At 41.3% G+C, this 19,598-nt stretch overlaps 1 protein-coding gene and 1 pseudogene across 2 annotated transcripts in view; both read left to right on the plus strand.

Moving 5' to 3' along the window:
• The window catches only part of DCTN6 (dynactin subunit 6), a 31,334-nt gene extending 14,100 nt beyond the window's left edge, over window positions 1–17,234 (plus strand). Inside the window, exons 3-7 of the mRNA XM_017535825.2 lie at window positions 9,094–9,199; window positions 10,793–10,881; window positions 12,973–13,020; window positions 14,062–14,204; window positions 16,670–17,234. Coding sequence (XP_017391314.1) covers window positions 9,094–9,199; window positions 10,793–10,881; window positions 12,973–13,020; window positions 14,062–14,204; window positions 16,670–16,768 — 485 coding nt within the window. The 3' untranslated portion in view covers window positions 16,769–17,234. The remainder of the gene's footprint in view (window positions 1–9,093; window positions 9,200–10,792; window positions 10,882–12,972; window positions 13,021–14,061; window positions 14,205–16,669) is intronic.
• On the plus strand, window positions 5,055–5,689 carry LOC108309465 (annotated as a pseudogene). The gene has a single exon (XR_001827334.2). The product of XR_001827334.2 is annotated as a putative 60S ribosomal protein L13a protein RPL13AP3 (transcript).
• Window positions 17,235–19,598: the final 2,364 nt, after the last annotated feature.

Consider the following 19,598-nt stretch of genomic DNA (forward strand, 5'->3'; position numbering starts at 1 on the left):
TTTTTTTGGAGACAGAGTTTCGCTCTGTTGCCAGGTGCCAGGTGCCAGGCTGGAGTGCAGTGGCACAATCTTGGCTCCCTGCAACCTCTGCCTCCTGGGTTCAAGCAAGTCTCCTGCCTCAGCCTCCCAAGTAGCTGGGACTACAGGCATGTACGCCCTGCTAATTTTTCCATTTTTAGTAGAGATGGGGTTTCACTATGTTGACCAGGATGGTCTTGATCTCTTGACCTTGTGATCCGCCCACCTCGGCCTCCCAAAGTGCTAGGATTATAGGCATGAGCCACCACCACGCCGGGCTGGAAGTGGTAATACATTTTTAAGGAAAGAAATCTCTAGTGATTTAAAGTTTATCACAGTGGGTGGGGCAGGCGGGCTCCAAATGAATACTTGTTATATTTATTCTGACCCGTGTTTTGAAACAAGAAAACTTGCTCAAATACTGAGGAGAAACAACTCAATTTGAAAAGTTAAGGAAAATTTGAGGAGAAATGAAGGTTCAGAAGAGTGATATAGTTACCCATGGTTCTGTCTTCTACAATTCTTGTCTCGTTTTTGTTATGTATGTTTCTTAACTTCAACTGTATAATATGGAAATTTTCCAGAATTAGTATTTAGATAATCAGTCATTGTTATATTTGGTATAAAATTCCTCAAGTCTTTTGGCTTCTATTAATTCATTTTTCTGATGTAATGCATCAGATTAAGAAGCTCTAGGGAGATATAAAAGTAAAATCAAAGCAAAGAGTGCAGATAAATCATCTGATTACAACTCTCCCCACCCTGCTTTATTTTTCATTTTAGGGCTTTTATCGTTGTTTTTGCTTAGTTTATCTGAGTTAACTAGCAATAAACTGTAGTTTAATACATAGATTTTTCAGGGTGTTTTATGTAATTTTCCATCTTCTAGTCATCTATACTTTTACAAATTATTCCATTCTGAAATATTTCAGGAAGAAAGTAATGTTTTCCTTTGCTATGTTTCAGGCTAATGGAACTTTAAACCCAGTCTGTTTTCCTAGAAAAGCAGGTATTTGTTTTTTTTCCAGAGAAATGAGCTAGATGCTTGGAAGTATGGTCCTTAATCAGAAACCGTATGACTTGAAGCTCTGCTGGAGCCTGACCCCCTCATTCAAGGCTGCTCAAAGACAGAGCTTAAGAAAAGTCACAGCTGTCTTGTTAATTACAATTTCGGTAAATAAGGTTTCCTAACATCAAGCCTGTTTTTAGTTAGTCTGCCTTAATTCATGGGCCATGAATTATTTCCTATAAATCTTTATTTCGAGAGCTGAAAACATTTCTGAAAGGTACCATGAAGCATCGTCCCATAGTCCATTACAGGGCGAGAGGCCAGGACAGGACTCATCAAGACATCAGTATGAGAAGGCAGAACTCGGCACAGTGGAAATATTTTGTGCTAGAAGCACTTTGTCACTTTGTCCCACTTACTCAGTCTTTTTAGGAGAGTTGTAATACAGACCAAAAGCCTCCCTTTTATTGTAGCAGTCTTTCAGTAAGGCAGAACAGTGGCTTTGATTTGAGAAATTATCACCTATAAAACACTCTTACAGGTACTTCAGCTTACAGGTCAAGAAAATGGTTTAGTTGTCAAAAAACAGAGCTTGCGGCCTTTTGAACTATTTATTGACTACTTGAAATGTATATAAAGATTGCTTTCCATGACAAAGATGGGCAGGAAAAGTGTCCTTTACCAAATGAGGGAAATGGAAATTGGATGTGAGGAATATCTTTCTGGCTGTGTTGCACCAAGCCCAGCCAACCATTTAGAAAAATAATTCATCAGCCAGTAAGGCAGCTCCAACTCTAGACACATTTATCCAAACAAGGAGATAAGCCAAATAGGGCTTCAGCACATTTGGTTAGAAAACACACAAACTACCCTGCCAGAAGGAGCTCCAGGGTTCACAGCAGGCTTTCAAACAGTGTGTTCCATGGTGACAGATTTTTATTTTTAAAGCACTTTAACCTCACGACCCTTAAACTTTATGTTGAATTCAGACCTGATATAAGTGTAATAAAAGTTCTCAAGGCATCAGAAAAGGATGGCGTGAACTGTGGCCACATTTCAGTGTGCTGTTTCTAATGGTACTTGAATTGCTGGGCTCTGGGCTCTCTGCTGCCTCAATCCATCATCAGACCACGCAGACACAGCAGAATTATCTGCACCATTCACTGAAGTCATAGACTTCCTTTAAGAAATTCACCAGGGGCCGGGCGCGGTGGCTCAAGCCTGTAATCCCAGCACTGTGGGAGGCCGAGGCGGGTGGATCACGAGGTCAAGAGATCGAGACCATCCTGGTCAACATGGTGAAACCCCGTCTCTACTAAAAATACAAAAAATTAGCTGGGCATGGTGGCGCGTGCCTGTAATCCCAGGGACTCAGGAGGCTGGGGCAGGAGAATTGCCTGAACCCGGGAGGCGGAGGTTGCAGTGAGCCGGGTACGCGCCAGTGCACCCAAGCCTGGGTAAAAAAAGCGAAACCCCGTTCCAAAAAAAAAAAAAAAAAAAAAAAATTCACCAGGGCCGGGTCCGGTGGTTCATGCCTGTAATTCCAGCACTTTGGAAGGCCAAGGCCAGAGAATCATGAGGTCAAGAGACTGAGATCATCCTGGCCAACATGGTGAAACCCCATCTGTACTAAAAATACAAAAATTAGCTAGGCATGGTGGCCCACGCCTGAAATCCCAGCTACTTGGGAGGCTGAGGCAGGAGAATCACTTGAACCTGGGAGGCAGAGGTTGCAGTCAGCTGAGATAGCACCACTGCACTCTCGCAACAGAGCAAACTCCATCTCAAAAAAAAAAAGAAGTTCACCAAGCCGGGTGCAGTGGCTCACGTCTGTAATCCTAGCACTTTGGGAGGCCGAGGCTAGCAGATTTCCTGAGTTCAGGAGTTCGAGACTAGCCTGGGCAACACGGTGAAACCCCGTCTCTACTAAAATACAGAAACTAAGCGGAGCGTGGCGGTGGGCGCCTGTAGTCCCAGCTACTCGGGAGGCTGAGGCAGGAGAATTATTTGAACCTGGGAGGCGGAGGTTGCAGTGAGCTGAGGTCGCGCCACTGCACTCCAGACGGGACGACAGAGTGAAACTGTATCCAAAAAAAAAAGTTCACCAAACCTAAATCTTAGTGGTTACATATCCTGAAGTACACTTACGCAAACCACTCCAGTCTATGCCCCCAAAAAGACCCGGAAGAAGTTGAGGGAAGCTATTTGGTATATTACTGTCCCCTCACAATTTAAAGTTGATCTTTTCTCAAACTTATTTCAGCCGCATTAACACTGGGACCTGTAGTTTGGCAATGCTGCCAGCAGGTGGAGGTGGTGTCTAAATCACTGGTCTCACCTAAGTGCGGTGGTGCTTTCCCTCCCTCCCTGGACAAAGCCCTCAGATTTCTAACCAGGCGTTTTCCAGTTACTTGTTTAGTAATTATTAGCAATGATAAAGACAGTAATAACAATAACAAAATACCTGCTTAAAATAGCTCACATATTATTTTCTAAATATGTGTAAGACATTATGGGACTTGGGGTCATTTTTTTTTTCTTTCTTTCTTTTGAGACAGAGTATCGCCATGTCACCCAGGCTGGAGTGCAGTGGCGTGATCACGGCTCACTACAACCTCTGTCTCCTGGGTTCAAGTGACTCTCCTGCCTCAGCCTCCCAAGTAGCTGGGATTACAGGTGCCCACCACAATGCCCGGCTAAGTTTTGTGTTTTTAGTACAGATGGGGTTTCACCATGTTGCCCAGGCTGGTCTCAAACTCCTGTGCTCAAGTGATCCACCTGCTTCGGTCTCCCAAAGTGCTGGGATTACAGGTGTGAGCCACCACACCTGGCCTCTTTTAATTTTTAAAAATGTGTGCTTCTGGTATCTTCTGTGAAAATAAAAAAAAAAAAAAATTAAGCGTGCTTCTTTGTTTGGGCTCTTTATGTAATAAACATGTATTAGTCATTTTTAAAAGGGAAAAATGAAACTATCACTTGTTTTCAGAAATACACTGTAGAAGAACTTCTAAAGAAACACACAGGTCCCAGGGGTATTTTTGTCTTGTCAAGAGCTACAGCTTGATGACCGGCAGAATATTTAGTATCTCTGGCCACTTATCTAGCAGTGGCAGAGGATCTGCTTTCTGTCACAGACATGACAATCACTTCCTCCTATCTTTTTCTTTTTCTTAGAGACAGTGTCTTGCTCTGTCACTCAGGCTGGAGCACAGTGTGGTGCAATCATAGTTCCCTGTAGCCTCAAACCCCTAGACTCAAGCAATCCTCCTGCCTCAGCCTCTCAAGTAGTTGGGACCACACACAGGTGCACCCCACTATACCTGGCCAATTTTCTTTTTAAGTTTTCCATTTTGGAGAGAAGGGGTTCTGACTTGTTGCCCAGGCTGGTCTGAAGCTCCTTGCCTTAAGTAGTCCTCCCACCTAAGCCTCCCAAAGTGCTGGGATTACAGGTGTGAGCCACTTTGATCAGCCCTGTATCTAAGATTTTTAAAGCTAGTTATGAGGCCGGGCGCAGTGGCTCAAGCCTGTAATCCCAGCACTTTGGGAGGCCGAGGCGGGTGGATCACAAGGTCAAGAGATCAAGACCATCCTGGTCAACATGGTGAAACCCCGTCTCTACTAAAAATACAAAAAATTAGCTGGGCCTGGTGGCGCGTGCCTATAATCCCAGCTACTCAGGAGGCTGAGGAAGGAGAATTGCCTGAACCCGGGAGGCGGAGGTTGTGGTAAGCCGAGATCGCGCCATTGCACTCCAGCCTGGGTAAGGAGCGAAACTCCGTCTCAAAAAAAAAAAAAAAAAAAAAAATAACAAAAAAAAAAAAAAAAAAAAAAAAAAAAAGCTAGTTATGGAAAATACTTTCATTGATCTTCTTACTGTCTGATCATGTGGTGTAGAATTTTTCCCCTTGGCTAACAGGAGGTATTACCCTGATACCTGAGTAGAGCAGCAAAGCAGTTCTTGATCTTCTGTGTCCCAGATCAGAATTAGTTATTTTGCTTACTATGAAAAAGCTATGTTTCCCGGGCAGCTGCCAAAGGTGGCGGAGGTGCAGGTCCTGGTGCTCGATGGTCGAGGCCATCTCCTGGGCTGCCTGGCGGCCATCGTGGCTAAGCAGGTACTGCTGGGCCAGAAGATGGTGGTCGTGTACCGGAGGGCATCAACATTTCTGGCAATTTCTATAGAAACAAGTTGAAGTACCTACCTTTCCTCTGCAAGAGGATGAACACCAACCCTTCCCTAGGCCCCTACCACTTCCAAGCCCCCACCACTTCCAGGCCCCCAGCCACATCTTCTGGTGGACCGTGGCAGGCATGCTTTCCCACCAGACCAAGCAAGGCCAGGCTGCCCTGGACCGCCTCAAGGTGTTTGACCACATCCCACCGCCCTGCAACAAGAAAAAGTGGATGGTGGTTCCCGCAGCCCTCAAGGTCGTGCATCTGAAGCCTACAAGAAAGTTTGCCTATCTGGGGCACCTGGCTCAGGAGGTTGGCTGGAAGTACCAGGCAGTGACAGCCACCCTGGAGGAGAAGAGGAATGAGAAAGCCAAGATCCACTACCCAAAGAAGAAACAGCCCATGAGGCTACGGAAACAGGCCGAGAAGAACGTGGAGAAGAAAACTGACAAATACACAGAAGTCTAGACCTACGGACTCCTGCTCTGAGCCCAAGAAAGACTGTTAATTCCTCAAAAACAAGAAAAAGAAAAAAGTGATGTGTTAGCTCTTAGTAGTAAATATAATCTCCCATTTTTAGGAGCCATGGTCTAGACCCCATGATCTCTCTTTCAAACATTATTTCATGTAATCCACATTTCACCCCAATGAAGTAGGTTGTTACAAATGTCTTCTTTTTATAGATGAGAAAACAAACCTTTGTGAGAGTAAACACGTAGCCTTTAGGTGATAGAGTCCAGTGTCTAGACTTTCTAGACAAGGGGGTGTGGGGCTGGCTGGGGCTTTGATTACAAAGAACCTAAAAGAGGCAGATTGTGTCCTGTTATCATAGAATATTTTGACGTAAAATATAAACCTGGTATGGTGCAAACTACAAATTTCAGTTGGTTCCCACAGCTGGAAGCCTTACAATTTCTCCTTTAAAAGGAATCCATTGCTCATTTCCCTGTTGTTTAGGGCCTCAGCCCCAAAAGTGGTGATGTCTAAATGCCATTATTAAAGGATCTGTGAAATAAAATATGGCATATTAATATGATATGAGATACTTTTCAGCCATTAAAAAGAATATCTATCTAGACATATGGAAAAAGTACCATGAAATCAGCAAATTGCAGAAGTACTGTTTCTTGGTTGGAAAGAAGTGTGTGCTTGAAATGCATATTTTTCTTTAAATTGTATTTATTTTAAAAATTTTAATGAGATATAGCTTATATGGAGTGATAGTTACAGATTTTTTTTTTTTTTTTTGAGGTGGAGTCTTGTTCTGTCACCCAGGCTGGAGTGCAGTCGTGTGATCTTGGCTCACTGCAGCATCTGCCTCCCAGGTTCAAGTGATCCTCCCACCTCAGCCTCCCGAGTAGCTGGGACCACAGACGTGCACCACTAAGCCCGACTAATTTTTTTGTATATTTTGTAGAGATGGGGTTTCACCATGTTAGCGAGGCTGTTCTCTAACTCCTGACCTCAAATGAGGTCACTTGGCCTCCCAAAGTGCTGGGATTACAGGCATGAGCTACCACCCCCAGCAATATTTACAGATCTTAAATATACAGTGGAGCTCACATCTAGAATAATGTACCCCAAACTTTTAAGAATATTTACCTCTAGGGAATGAAATTAGCATAAGATCTTTCACTTTTTGCTTTGTTTGAATTTTTTGTAATAATCATGTTTTATATAAATATGTATATCTGTGTGAATATGTGTGTATGTATGCATATATATTTTTTGTTTGTTTTAAAGAAAAGATTAGATGCACTCATTTATACTCATGTTCAACTTGAGAAGCTTCCCAGGGATCTCAGAGATCCATCCCATCTTCTATCCTGAAATCTTCCATCCTGAATAGGAGAATTTCTCTGGGAAATTTTACTTTAACAGCTGAAGATTTGGGGAGCCAGAAGTGACTGAGAGATGCCAAGGCCACTGTCCTGTTATTTCTTACCAGACTGTGCATCCTGGTAAGAAATGTTGGGATGTTGGACCGAGCATCCTGTTTTAGGCCCCCACCCTCCTTATCAATCCCCAGCAATTCCTTGTCAGGAAAAATAATGTGTCCCTGAGGTTCTCTCCAAGTCTCTGGGCACCAGAAACGCCTCTTTATTTATTTTAGTACATTTGTGAATGAGTGTATATTAAGCATTCTCAGTTTTCAAGATAAGCTCAAAAGGACAAAAATAACCTGTATTTATTTTTGTTGCCCATAATGTATAGTGAGGCATCTCAGCTGTCATAGGCAGATAATTATGAATTGACAATTTATATAATTAGGTGGGACACAGTGGCTCACGCCTATAATCCCAGCACTTTGGGAGGCTGAGGCGACAGGATTTCTTGATGCCAAGTGTTCAAGGCCAGCCTGGGCAACACAGTGAGAATGAGACCCTATCTCTCAAAAGTAGCTGGATGTGGTGGTGTGTGCCTGTAGTTCCAGCTATTTGAGAGGCTGAGGCAAGAGGATTGCTTGAGCCCAGGAATTGAAGGCTGCAGGGAGTTATGATCACGCTACTACACTCTGGCGTGGGTGACAGAATGAGACCCTGTCTCTAAAAAAAAAAAAACAAAAACAATTTACACAATTGAATACTGAATTTCTTGGACAGTGTCACTTTCCTAATCCCCAACCCCTTCTGTCAACACTTCTGTGCACCCTCCCTTATTTCAGAGTCAGTTACTTCACCTGCACTTGTTTACCCATAAAAGCTGCATTGGTATTGAGGGGTGCGTGGGATGGATATTGGAGAGAGGCTAAAGGAGGGTGTGTTTTCTCATCAGTGGTTTCATTATCACCAGAACCCTCAGCCTGTGGTAGATAAAGCTGGGAGGGAGTGTGTTAGCATTCCAGGCTCAGGGTGGGGTAGGTAGTGCTGGTGAAGTGGGAGTGCTGGTGAAGAGGGCTCTGGCTGTTCCCTTTGATTTGAGACTGGAGGCATCGCCTCAGGGCTCCCCACGCCAAAGTCTTAGGACTCCAGTGATCACCTTTGGGTCCTTCTGCTGCCTCCCTTTAACCTTTTCGGCTTTCACTGGTTTAAATCATATCCTAGGCCAGACAGCAGAAACTGTGCCTCCTTTCAGTGGGTGTGCTCGTAATAGGAACACTGACAGAGGAACAAAGCTGTTAGATCCCGTAGTTTCTGACTTCTGTCCACCCATATTTCTCCTTTTTTTTGAGACAGAGTCTTGCTCTGTCACCCAGGCTGGAGTACAGTGTCATGATCTCAGCTCACTGCAGACTCTGCCTCCTGGGTTCACACGATTCTCCTGCCTCAGCCTCCCAAGTAGCTGGGACTACAGGCACACACCGTCGTCCAGCTAATTTTAGTATTTTTTGGTAGAGATGGGGTTTTGCCATGTTGGCCAGGCTGGTTTTGAACTCCTGACCTCAAGCAATCTGCCCACCTCAGTCTCCATATTTCTTCTTAATTATGTAATAAAAAGACTAATTCTGAGGTACTCTCACATAAGAAAGCAGCACATCTTAAGCAAAGAGAGCCTTCCCTTTCCAAGGGAAAAGAAGGAATTTTTATTGCCAACTTTGTGTTACATACTGTGTCTCCAGCGTTATCGCCCCTAACCCTTGCAGCAACCCTGTGGGACTGGTGTTGTCATCACCTCTGTTTCACTGCTGAAATCACGGGAAGCCTTCGAGAGGAGGCTGAGCCAGAGCTGTCTGGCTCTAGCGCCTGTGCCATTTCACTCACATTGGCTTGCAACTTGGCCCTGACTACTGATGATAAGCTCAGGAGATAATATCTGTAAAGTACCTAGCTTGGTGCCTGGCACATACTTAGAAAATGTTTCTCCCAACAGCCTCACCCATCCTCAGCACCTCCCACTCTCCTGTTAGAAGCATAGCCTCCACCAATAATTTCTTCTCCAACTATTTTTAACAGGACCTCGGACAGTGGTCCACCCTAAAGCACGAATTATTGCGGAAGCCGGGCCAATAGTGATTGGCGAAGGGAACCTGATAGAAGAACAGGCCCTTATCATAAATGCGTGAGTAAGACTCTTACACATACTGTGAACCAAGTACCATGGGTAATGTTTTTTGTTAATTTCAGCTGTCTGTAAGAACCTTTTCAAGTGATATCCAGAAGGCCTACTATTTTAGAGCTAGAGAAACATTAAGGGTCTCTTTTGTAAGTAAATGACCAAACTGAAAACCAGATGGGGGAAAAGACTTGTCCAAGATGAGAGAACTGAGTAGCTGCCTAGATTTCTGATGCTGGATCTGATCATCTTCCCCTTACATGTGGCTTTCTCACCCATTCCTCAAGCAAACATTCCCCGAGCACTTCCACCTCCAAGTGCTGCGCTCACCACCCTGCAGAGAGGTATTTTTGGGGATTGGTTCTGACCAAAATTTTATTACTCATGCCTTAAACACATGAATTTAACTCTAATATATATCTTCAAATGTTTTGCACAGGTGACACCCAGAATTATAATTGAAAAATGTGGAGTCCTAGAGGCAATTTTTAAACTGTAAAGATTAAAAAATAAGAAAATACTAGAACATGTACATGATCATAGTGAACTAGACTATAATACCTATGAATTTTTCATAAACATTTATAAGTTCTTTCTAGATAAAATTTTGGCAAGAAATTCAAGCTTATACCTAATTTATAGCAACCACATATGGAATTTGTAAGAAAGACCTTGGGAAAATATTTAACTGTCAGAAAAAGACTGATTTAATGCTTACTTAGGATTTAAAATACATTTGGCACCTTCAGTGTAAGTCAATTAACAGCAGCCATATTCTGCAGTAACTCAACTGTCAGAGATAAATCACCATTTAAAAATGGCTTTCTCCTCTTAGAACACAAACATTTTATCTTCCAAATATTTCAACTAACTAAGAGCAAATAATTATTTTATGTGACTATCTGTTTATGTTTCACAATCTCAAATGATTATTAAGGATGGAAAATTTTCAAGTTAGGCATGATTTTTATTGTAATTAACAGCCTAAAAATATAGCTAGCATCTTTTTTCCTTTGTCCTGAAGAAGACCCTCTGGACTTTGAATTTAAAAAATACACTAAGGTAGGCTGTTCTTCTCTACATACCATGACTTCTTCACTTTTCAGTAGCTCTCTTCAATTCAAAATCAAGCCTTCTCTAGCATACAGGATGAATGAATCACTTGAATTAAGAAATAATTTACATAGGCCGGGCACAGTGGCTCATGCCTGTAATTCCAGCACTTTGGAAGGCCCTGGTGGGTGGATCACCTGAGGTCAGGAGTTAGAGACCAGCCTGGGCAACATGGGGAAACCCCATCTCTACAAAAATACAAAAATTAGCCAGGCTTGTTAGCACACACCTGTAGTCCCAGCTACTCAGGAAGCTAAGGCAGGAAAATTGCTTGAACTTGGGAGACAGAGTTTGCAGTAAGCCAAGATGATGCCACTGCACCAGCCTGGGTGATAGAGTGAGATTAAAGAAAGAAGTAATTTACATAGTCATATCTTTGAGGCTTGATGTAGGTAAAATTGAAAGCATTAACCCAAATTTGAAATGGGAAGAAAATTGCTTATTGTGTGATTGCCTCTTTGGATGATTTACCTCTTCTTTTGACAGTTACCCGGATAATATCACTCCTGACACTGAAGATCCAGAACCAAAACCTATGATCATTGGCACCAATAATGTGTTTGAAGTTGGCTGTTGTATCCTTTCCAATAATCTACCATAAATAATTCCTGGCTATCCTTTAGTACCTAAGTCTTCTCCTGTAGAAATTGTCAAATTGTCATAATTTGTCTATCAAATATACTTACATTCATATTATATATTATAATTACATTTTTAAAAGTAAGTCAGCCAGGCCAGGTGCAGTGGCTCATGCCTGTAATCTCAGCACATTGGAAGTCTGAAGCAGACTTCACTTGAGGGCAGAAGTTCAAGACCAGCCTGGCCAACATGGTGAAATTCCGTCTCTACTAAAAAAAAAAATTATAAAAAATTAGCCGGGCATGGTGGCATACGTCTGTAATTCCAGCTACTCGAGAGGCTGAGGCAAGAGGATCACTTGAACTTGGGAGGCAGAGGCTGCAGTAAGCCAAAATTGTGCCACTGCATTCCAACCTGGGTGACAGAGTGAGACTCCATCTAAAAATAAATAAATAAATAAAAATATAAATAAATAAAAGTTGACCATCCAGCTCTTTGAACAGACTTACTGACAGTATATATTTTTAAAATGGTCCTTTCTGTTCCTGTAAATAACTCATAAAGTATGCTGTTTTAGACAAACGCAGACACGTATCTTTAGCTCAGCATTTTTAAAGTAACCGCTTTTGCTGGTTCTACAGCTTGTTGACAGGTATCAATTGCTGAGTGACAGCAGTGCTGACTTCTTTCTTGATTCAAGAGCCCCAGCTTTGTCAGCGTGATTCCTGTATAGTTTTAGGTTAGATAATACATTGTGTGATTCAAGAAAATGGTGTGTAAGGGTGAAAATATTCCATTATTTGTTTGTTGTCTTTTCCCCACCTGAATGTCTCCAGTTCTTTTGTTTGGTTTAGTACTCTAAAAAGATAGTAAAATTTTATGGTGTCCGCAAAACATATAATGTATAGTAGAAAATATTTAGAAGGAAAAATCTAAATGGTTAGCAATAGCAAGATATTTAAATGAATTGAGCTACAATCATAAAACCACTAGGACCATTAAGCAGTCATTTTAAATTATATTTTTAAAGATTTTACTTTATCTTTTTTGAGACAGGGTCTTGCTCTGTTACCCAGGCTGCCTGCCATGCAGTGGTACAATCATAGCTTACTGCAGCCTCATCTCCCAGACTCAAGCAGTCCTCCCATCTCAGCCTCCCAAGTAGCTGGGATTATAGGTGCATACCACCATGCCCAGCTAGTTTTATTTTTGGTAGAGATGGTGTCTCACTGTGTTGCCCAGGCTGGTCTTGAATCCCTAGGCTCAAGTGGTCCTCCCACCTTGGCCTCCCAGAGTGCTGGGATTACAGATGTGTGCCACCCTGCCTGGTCTAAAGATTTTAATAGCATGAAATAATGCTTGAAAATTTAAGTGAACTGAATAATCTATAAAAGTTTATACAGTTTGATTCCCACTTACATACAGGAAATTCTGTATGTTTATATAAAGATATATCAAACTTTTAACAGTGTTTAAGTGACTGGGTGATGGATAGTTTTAATTATCATGAAATAATTGTGAAAACATTTTACTCATAAAATCAGGGTATAAGGTACTCGTTTCTTTAAAAAAAAATAAGTCATGGCCGGGTGCAGTGGCTCAAGCCTGTAATCCCAGCACTTTGGGAGGCTGAGGCGGGTGGATCACGAGGTCAAGAGATTGAGACCATCCTGGTCAACATGGTGAAACCCCGTCTCTACTAAAAATACAAAAAATTACCTGGGCATGGTGGTGTGTGTCTGTAATCCCAGCTACTCAGGAGGCTGAGGCAGGAGAATTGCCTGAGCCCAGGAGTCGGAGGTTGCGGTGAGCCGAGATCGCGCCATTGCACTCCAGCCTGGGTAACATGAGTGAAACTCCGTCTCAAAAAAAAAAAAAAAAAGTCATTTATTTATACCTAGAGATATTTGTTTAAAGATTAAACCCTTACCACAGATTGCCCAGAGCAAAGAGTTCTGGCAAGGGTGAGCCTACATGGCCCATCTGACACCCCTGTCCTCTGTCCCAGTGCAGTATAAGGACATACTATATTAGTAGGGACTAAAGATGAACATATTTATAGTATTTCCCTAACTCTGGCTTTACAGATTCCCAAGCCATGAAGATGGGAGATAATAATGTCATTGAATCAAAAGGTAAGCTATGTTCAGAGTTCTATTGTCAAAGCAGTGACCTCTTTTCTCTCTGTGGTGTCCTGGGAAACAACCTAATACAAACTGTGGCAAGGTGCTGTGCTTGGAAGTGGCCTGCAATTGCAGGCAAACTGATTCTTTGCCACTAAGGAACCTAATCTGGTTATGTGGTTATCTGGTAACGTGGGTTAAATACATTACATTTAAAATCAGCAGTGTACATTTAAGGATTGAATTAAACCATAAAGTTTAAATGAAAGATTTGGAAAAGATTTCTGCTAAATACTAGTCTCTGGAATTTTAGTTGGTTAGAGTTGTTGTAGAATTAAAGGGGAAAAAAAATTACAGTTTCTCTAGCAGTTGCTTTCTTTAGTTTCAGGAATACTTTGCCCTAGCCAATCAGAAACAAGTATCATGTGCTCGTGAGTGGGACCAGACAGGAGATTACATAAAGTTACTGTTACTACTGGGAAGCCACTTCAGGAGCTTGTCCCACTAAGGTCCAGAAAGAATCTGAATGATGACACTTCTTTAGAATAGTGGGTTATCTTTCTTGATCCTGAGTGGCATGAAAGAATGCTTCTTTTTTAAATAATAAAATTATACTTTTTGTTAATCTACTTAATGGCTTTTATTTTAATTTGGATCATCAGTTATTATCCCTTCTATCATCATTGGCATTTTTAATTGTATGCTTACCGTGTATCAAACCTGTGGTCAGCACTTTACATCTGTTATCTCATTATTCCTTCAACTGTGAAGTAGAGTGGCCTCTTCGTTTTACAGATAAACTTGAGCTTAGAGACTTTGCAGTGACTTTCCCCAGGTCACACAGATGGTAGCAGAGCTCCATTTTGAATCCGTCTGACCCTGGCATGTACTGCCTGCCTCTGTGTTGTCCAAACAAACGCCAAACAGAAGTATTTTCCTTAACTTTTGTCTTAAGGCCAGTTTACGCTTTTATACCTAAATCATCTTAGAAAAGAAAAGTGTTGTTATCATTTGATGTCTTAAGTTGCAATTCTTTCTGCGTTTTTATTGCAGCATATGTAGGGAGAAATGTAATACTGACAAGTGGCTGCATCATTGGGGCTTGTTGCAACCTAAATACTTTTGAAGTCATCCCTGAGAATACAGTGATCTATGGTGCAGACTGCCTTCGTCGGGTGCAGACTGAGCGACCACAGGTACTAGAACCTCTCTTTAGAAAGAGTTCTTTCTGCTGATTTTCCCAAAATGGAATGTAATTGTCTTCATGAGGCAGCAGGTACGCTATTTAAGAAGAATGTAATTAAAATAAAACAAAGAGGCCAGGCTCAGTGACTCATACCTATAATCCTAATACTTTGGGAGGCCGAGGCAAGAGGATGACTTGAGGCCAGGAATTTAAGACCAGCCTGGGCGACATAGTGAGACTCTCTACAAAAACTAGAAAAACTTAGCCAGGTGTAGTAGAGCACGACTATAGTCCCAGCTACTGAGGAGGCTGAGCTGGGAAAATAACACTTGAGTGTGATGTTCCTGTGAGCCATGATCCTGCCACTGTACTCCAGCCTAAGCAACAGAGACCCCAACTCAAAAAAATAAATACATGAAAATAAAACAGTGAGAAACATCCTGAAAAACCGGGATTTACTTGCAGTTCAATCCCTAAAACAGAATTTAATTGCAGTTCACTTATTCAGTCTTTAAGTTAATATTAAAAATATATAAAAGGATGTTGATGACAAGTCAGCTATGAGAAAAGGTCCAGAAATGTTACTCTTGATCTTGTGTGTTTTCACTGACAATGCATCAACAAACTGTACAAGCCATACTGATTTACTCCTAAAATATCAGTCTTCAAGGGTAAGGAATGACCATACTACATTTATGCTGTGCCTCTGACTGGAATGGGTCTATTTAGTTTATTGTCATAGCTTCATAATAAACACAGCTTGTGAATAAGCAAGTGTGTTTGGATATTTTTCTGGCTTGAGAAATTAACTCCTCCTAAAAACCCAGATCAAGAATAATGCAGAATACATATTTGGAGTTTAATATTAGAGTAGGAGATGAAAAAAATAGGACATTTGGACTTCCTTTGGATATAAGACATTTGTATTGCAGTTTCCAGCCTCGTTGCTGGGCACATTCAGTATATATTCCTTTAGTTACCTAGACTCCTTTTCCTTCCACTAAATAGTTTCAAGCACTGTGGGAAGCCAAGGCGGGATCACTTGAGCCCAGAAGGGAGTTCAAGACCAGCCTGGGAAACATGGTGAGACTCCATCTCTACAAAGAATAAAAAATAATGAGCTGGGCATGGTGACATTCACCTGTAGTCCCAGCTACTTGAGAGGCTGAGGTGGGAGGATCGCTTGAGCCCAGGAGGTTAGGGCTGCAGTAAGCTCTGTTTGTATAACTGCACTCCAGCCTGGGTGACAGAATGAGACTCTGTCTCAAAAAAAGAAAAAAAAAAAAAAGCATAGTTTCAAGACATTTATAACTTTGCCTCTGATTCTTAGCCATATTTTATCAGAAATCAACACTCCAGTTATTTCTGGGTTACTCTACTTCTGTAATGTTTGGCTTCATTATTATTATTATAAGCAAGTATTACTCTATAGACTGAAAAGGAAATGAGGATAAATCCAGTCATTTTTTACCGTCTTTCTACATAACAGCAAAAATGACTGAAGACTGGGAAACGAAGTTGGTGTGGGGAAGGGAGTTTAGAATTAAGTGAGCAAGAATATCTGAAATTTAATATTTCGTAGTATACAATATTGTCTTCCAAATTTCACTGATCATAAGGATTATATAGAGGTCTTTATTAAAAATAAAGATTTCCCAGACTTATTGAGTCACTGTGCTAGGGCAGGAGCCTAAAAATCCATATTTTTCACAAGTACTGTGGTAAGCTTTACAATCAGGAAAATTTGGGCAATACTGGTATATGAAGAATAAAGATTAGATAGGTATATCCAAGTACACCGCAGCTGTGTGGCTCTGTAGGTCATGTGGAAAACAAAATACTCTAGGTGTTTTACTTATGTGGTCTTCTGTAATTGGAACTTTTAACTTTTCAGAAGCCAGGATGAAATCTACAAAAGCGAGTTTGAAAACTGATTTCTGTATATTTTTATATAAATATATAAAGTCTGTTGGCTTTTTCTTATAACCAAATTTAGTATGTGTTCATTGTAAATTTAAAAAAAAGCAAGCAGGTAAGCAAAAATGAGTCAGTGAAAGTCACCTGTAATTCCACAACTTATTAATAACCATTGCTACCTGGAACTTTTTTCTTTTTTTGGAGACAGAGTCTGGCTCTGTCACCCAAGCTGGAGTGGAGTGGTGCAATCATGGCTTACTGCAGCCTCAACCTCCTGGGCTCTAACAATCCACCCCCAACCCCCGCCACCCCATTTCCACCTCAGCCTCCTGAGTAGCTATGACTACAGGGACATGCCACCACACACAGCTAATTTTTAAATTTTTTATAGTGATGGGATCTCCCTCTGTTGCTCAGGCGGGTCTGGAGCTCCTGGGCTCAAATCATCCTCCTGTCTGGGCCTCCCAGTGTTGAGATTATAGGCATGAGCCAGCACGCCTGCGTGGTACTCTTGACTTTGCTTTCTGCCAGTCAGTCTTAATTATCTTATCTTTTTAGCCCCAGACACTACAGCTGGATTTCTTGATGAAAATCTTGCCAAATTACCATCACCTAAAGAAGACTATGAAAGGAAGCTCAACTCCAGTAAAGAACTAAGAACAGTAGATGACATGAAGATAACATTTTTGTCTTTGACCACTGTCTTTTGAATGCGCCACAGTGTTTATGTACTCTTAGCAACTCACAGGATAATACATGTTGACTTTATTTTGTAAAATTGGGTTGAGAGGAAAGTAATGGATTTTCATTGTAACTGTCCTTTATGATTTATATAAAATGTATTATTTTCCTATATCCTTGCTTCTTTTCTGATAATTTACAGATTTAGCTTTTCTTTTGTTATGTAAACTGCTGGCCACAAATTTTAGTTATGTAAAAGACTACCCATGACAAGAAAGGACATATTGTTATGTATTTATATTCTAGCATAGACTAAACTGAATAAAAATGCTGATAACAGTCTTTAATGATCATACTTTAATCAGTTTTTCTACTTGAATTAATCTTTTCTCTTAATTTTTTTTATGTACTAGTTGTATTAAAGCTAATGTGTTTAACTTTTCCTCTTGTGGATTTGTAGCTGTTTAAAATTTCAGGTGAAATTTTAGTAGCTATTGAATTAATTTAGACTTCACTTTGTTTTTAAGAAAAACACAGTTTTTTCTTTTTGGTAAAACAAAAATAATCAGGGAAAGATGTCCTCAGTAGAATACAAATTAGTGGCATTCTTGGGCTTCTGAGGACAATGAAACTAAAAGAGATTTTGAAATTTATATAAATTCATTAAATTATTAATATTTTAGCATAGCACTAATCACTAATCATTGAACTTTATTATTCTGTTTATCTAATTATGTAGTGATCAAAATGTTGAGAATTTTATAATTCCAAATTTTTTAAATAATTGAAGCATATACATTTACTGGAACATACTTCTCAGCTTTTGAATTAGTAGATATTGACTAATACTAAGTTACTAAAACACTAAGATATTTTCTCAAAATTTAATTTTAATTTATTTATTTTAGAGACAAGGATGTCACTCTGTTACCCAGACTGAAGTGCAGTGGCACAATCTTGGCTCACATGGATCACTTGTCCTCAAGCTCAAGTGATCCTCCCACCTCAACCTCTTAAGTAGCTCGGACTACAGGCATAAACCACCATGCCTGGTTTATGGTGGCCAAAGTGACCTCTGGTCGTCCTCACTGCTCCTTATACACTAATTATAATGCATTAGCATGCTAAAATACACTCCTACCAGTGCCATGACAGTTTATAGATGCCATGTCAACATCAGAAAATTACCTCCTATGGTTTAAAAAGAGGAGGAACCTTCAGTTTTAAGAATTGTCCACCCCTATGCCAGAAAACTCATGAATAATCCACCCTTGTTTAGCACATAATCAAGAAATCCCATGCTGCTGCTCTGCCTATGGAGTAGCCATTCTTTTTTTTTTTGATATGGAGTCAGTCTGTTGCTCAGGCTGGAGTGCAGTGGCAAGATCTCAGCTCCCTGCAACCTCTGCACTCTGGGTTCAAGCGATTCTCCTGCCTCAGCCTCTCGAGATTACAGGCACCTGCCACCGCACCCGGCTCATTTTTGTGTTTTTAGTAGAGATGGGGTTTCACCATTTTGGCTAGGCTGGTCTTGAACTCCTGACCTTGTGATCCACCTGCCTCAGCCTCCCAAAGTCCTTTACTTTCTTAATAAACTTGCTTTCACTTTCCTCTATAGACTCACCCTGAATTCTTTCTTGTGCGAGATCCAAGAAGCCTCTCTTGGGGTCTGGATTGGGATCCCTTTCCAGTAACACATGTACCAAATGTGTGTGCCTTTTCTCCTCTTAATCTCTTGTCAGTTCATTTCATAGACTCAGATTAATTGAAACATCAGAGGGCTGAGGGAAAGTACGCTTCACCCCTACAAGGCAAAACAATAGGGAAATTTAAAAAGAGTTCTTTGATCTTCCCATTGAATTCAATAAGAATTACCCAAAGGGTTACCCAATGCTGGGGCTCCACTTCATTTATACAAAACTTTAAATTGGGTCTGCTTGGTTTTTTGTTTGTTTGTTTTTTGAGACGGAGTTTCGCTCTTGTTACCCACGCTGGAGTGCAGTGGCACGATCTCGGCTCACCGCAACCTCTGCCTCCTGGGTTCAAGCAGTTCTGCCTCAGCTTCCCGAGTAGCTGGGACTACAGGCGCGTGCCGTCATGCTCAGCTAATTTTTGTATTTTTAGTAGAGACGGGGTTTTACCATGTTGACCAGGATGGTCTCGATCTCTTGACCTCGTGATCCACCCACCTCGGCCTCCCAAAGTGCTGGGATTATAGGCGTGAGCCACCGCACCTGGCCAATTTTTTTTTTTTTTTTTCAAAGAGACAAGGTTTTGTTCTCTTGCCCAGGCTGGAGTGCAAGTGGCACGATCATAGCTCACTGCAATCTCAAACACCTGGACTCATGCAATCCTCCTGCCTTAGCCTCCTAAGACATTAGGACTACAGGCCTGTGCCATCATGCCCAGCTGAATCTTGTATATTTTTGTAGAGGAGAGGGTCTTGCTATATGGCCCAGGCTGGTCTTGAATGCGTGGCCTCATGCAGTCCTCTTGTCTCAGCTTCCCAAAGTGCTGGGATTACAGGTATGAGCCATTGTGCCCAGTCTGGGTCTGCTTGTTGCAACTAATTAACTGTAGTGGTAATTTGCGGTGATGTTTTGGTCTGTATTTTTGTGTGTGTTATACTGGTAAAAGTAATATATTAAGGCCGGGTGTGGTGGCTCATGCCTGTAATCCCAGCACTTTGGCAGGCTAAGGTGGGCCCATCACCTGAGGTCGGGAGTTCGAGATCAGCCTGACCAACATGGAGAAACCCCATCTCTTAAAAAAATAATAATAATAATAATAATTTCATTTTACACAA

Source organism: Cebus imitator, unplaced genomic scaffold (assembly GCF_001604975.1).
Source record: "Cebus imitator isolate Cc_AM_T3 unplaced genomic scaffold, Cebus_imitator-1.0 Scaffold5, whole genome shotgun sequence".
NCBI lineage: Eukaryota > Metazoa > Chordata > Mammalia > Primates > Cebidae > Cebus > Cebus imitator.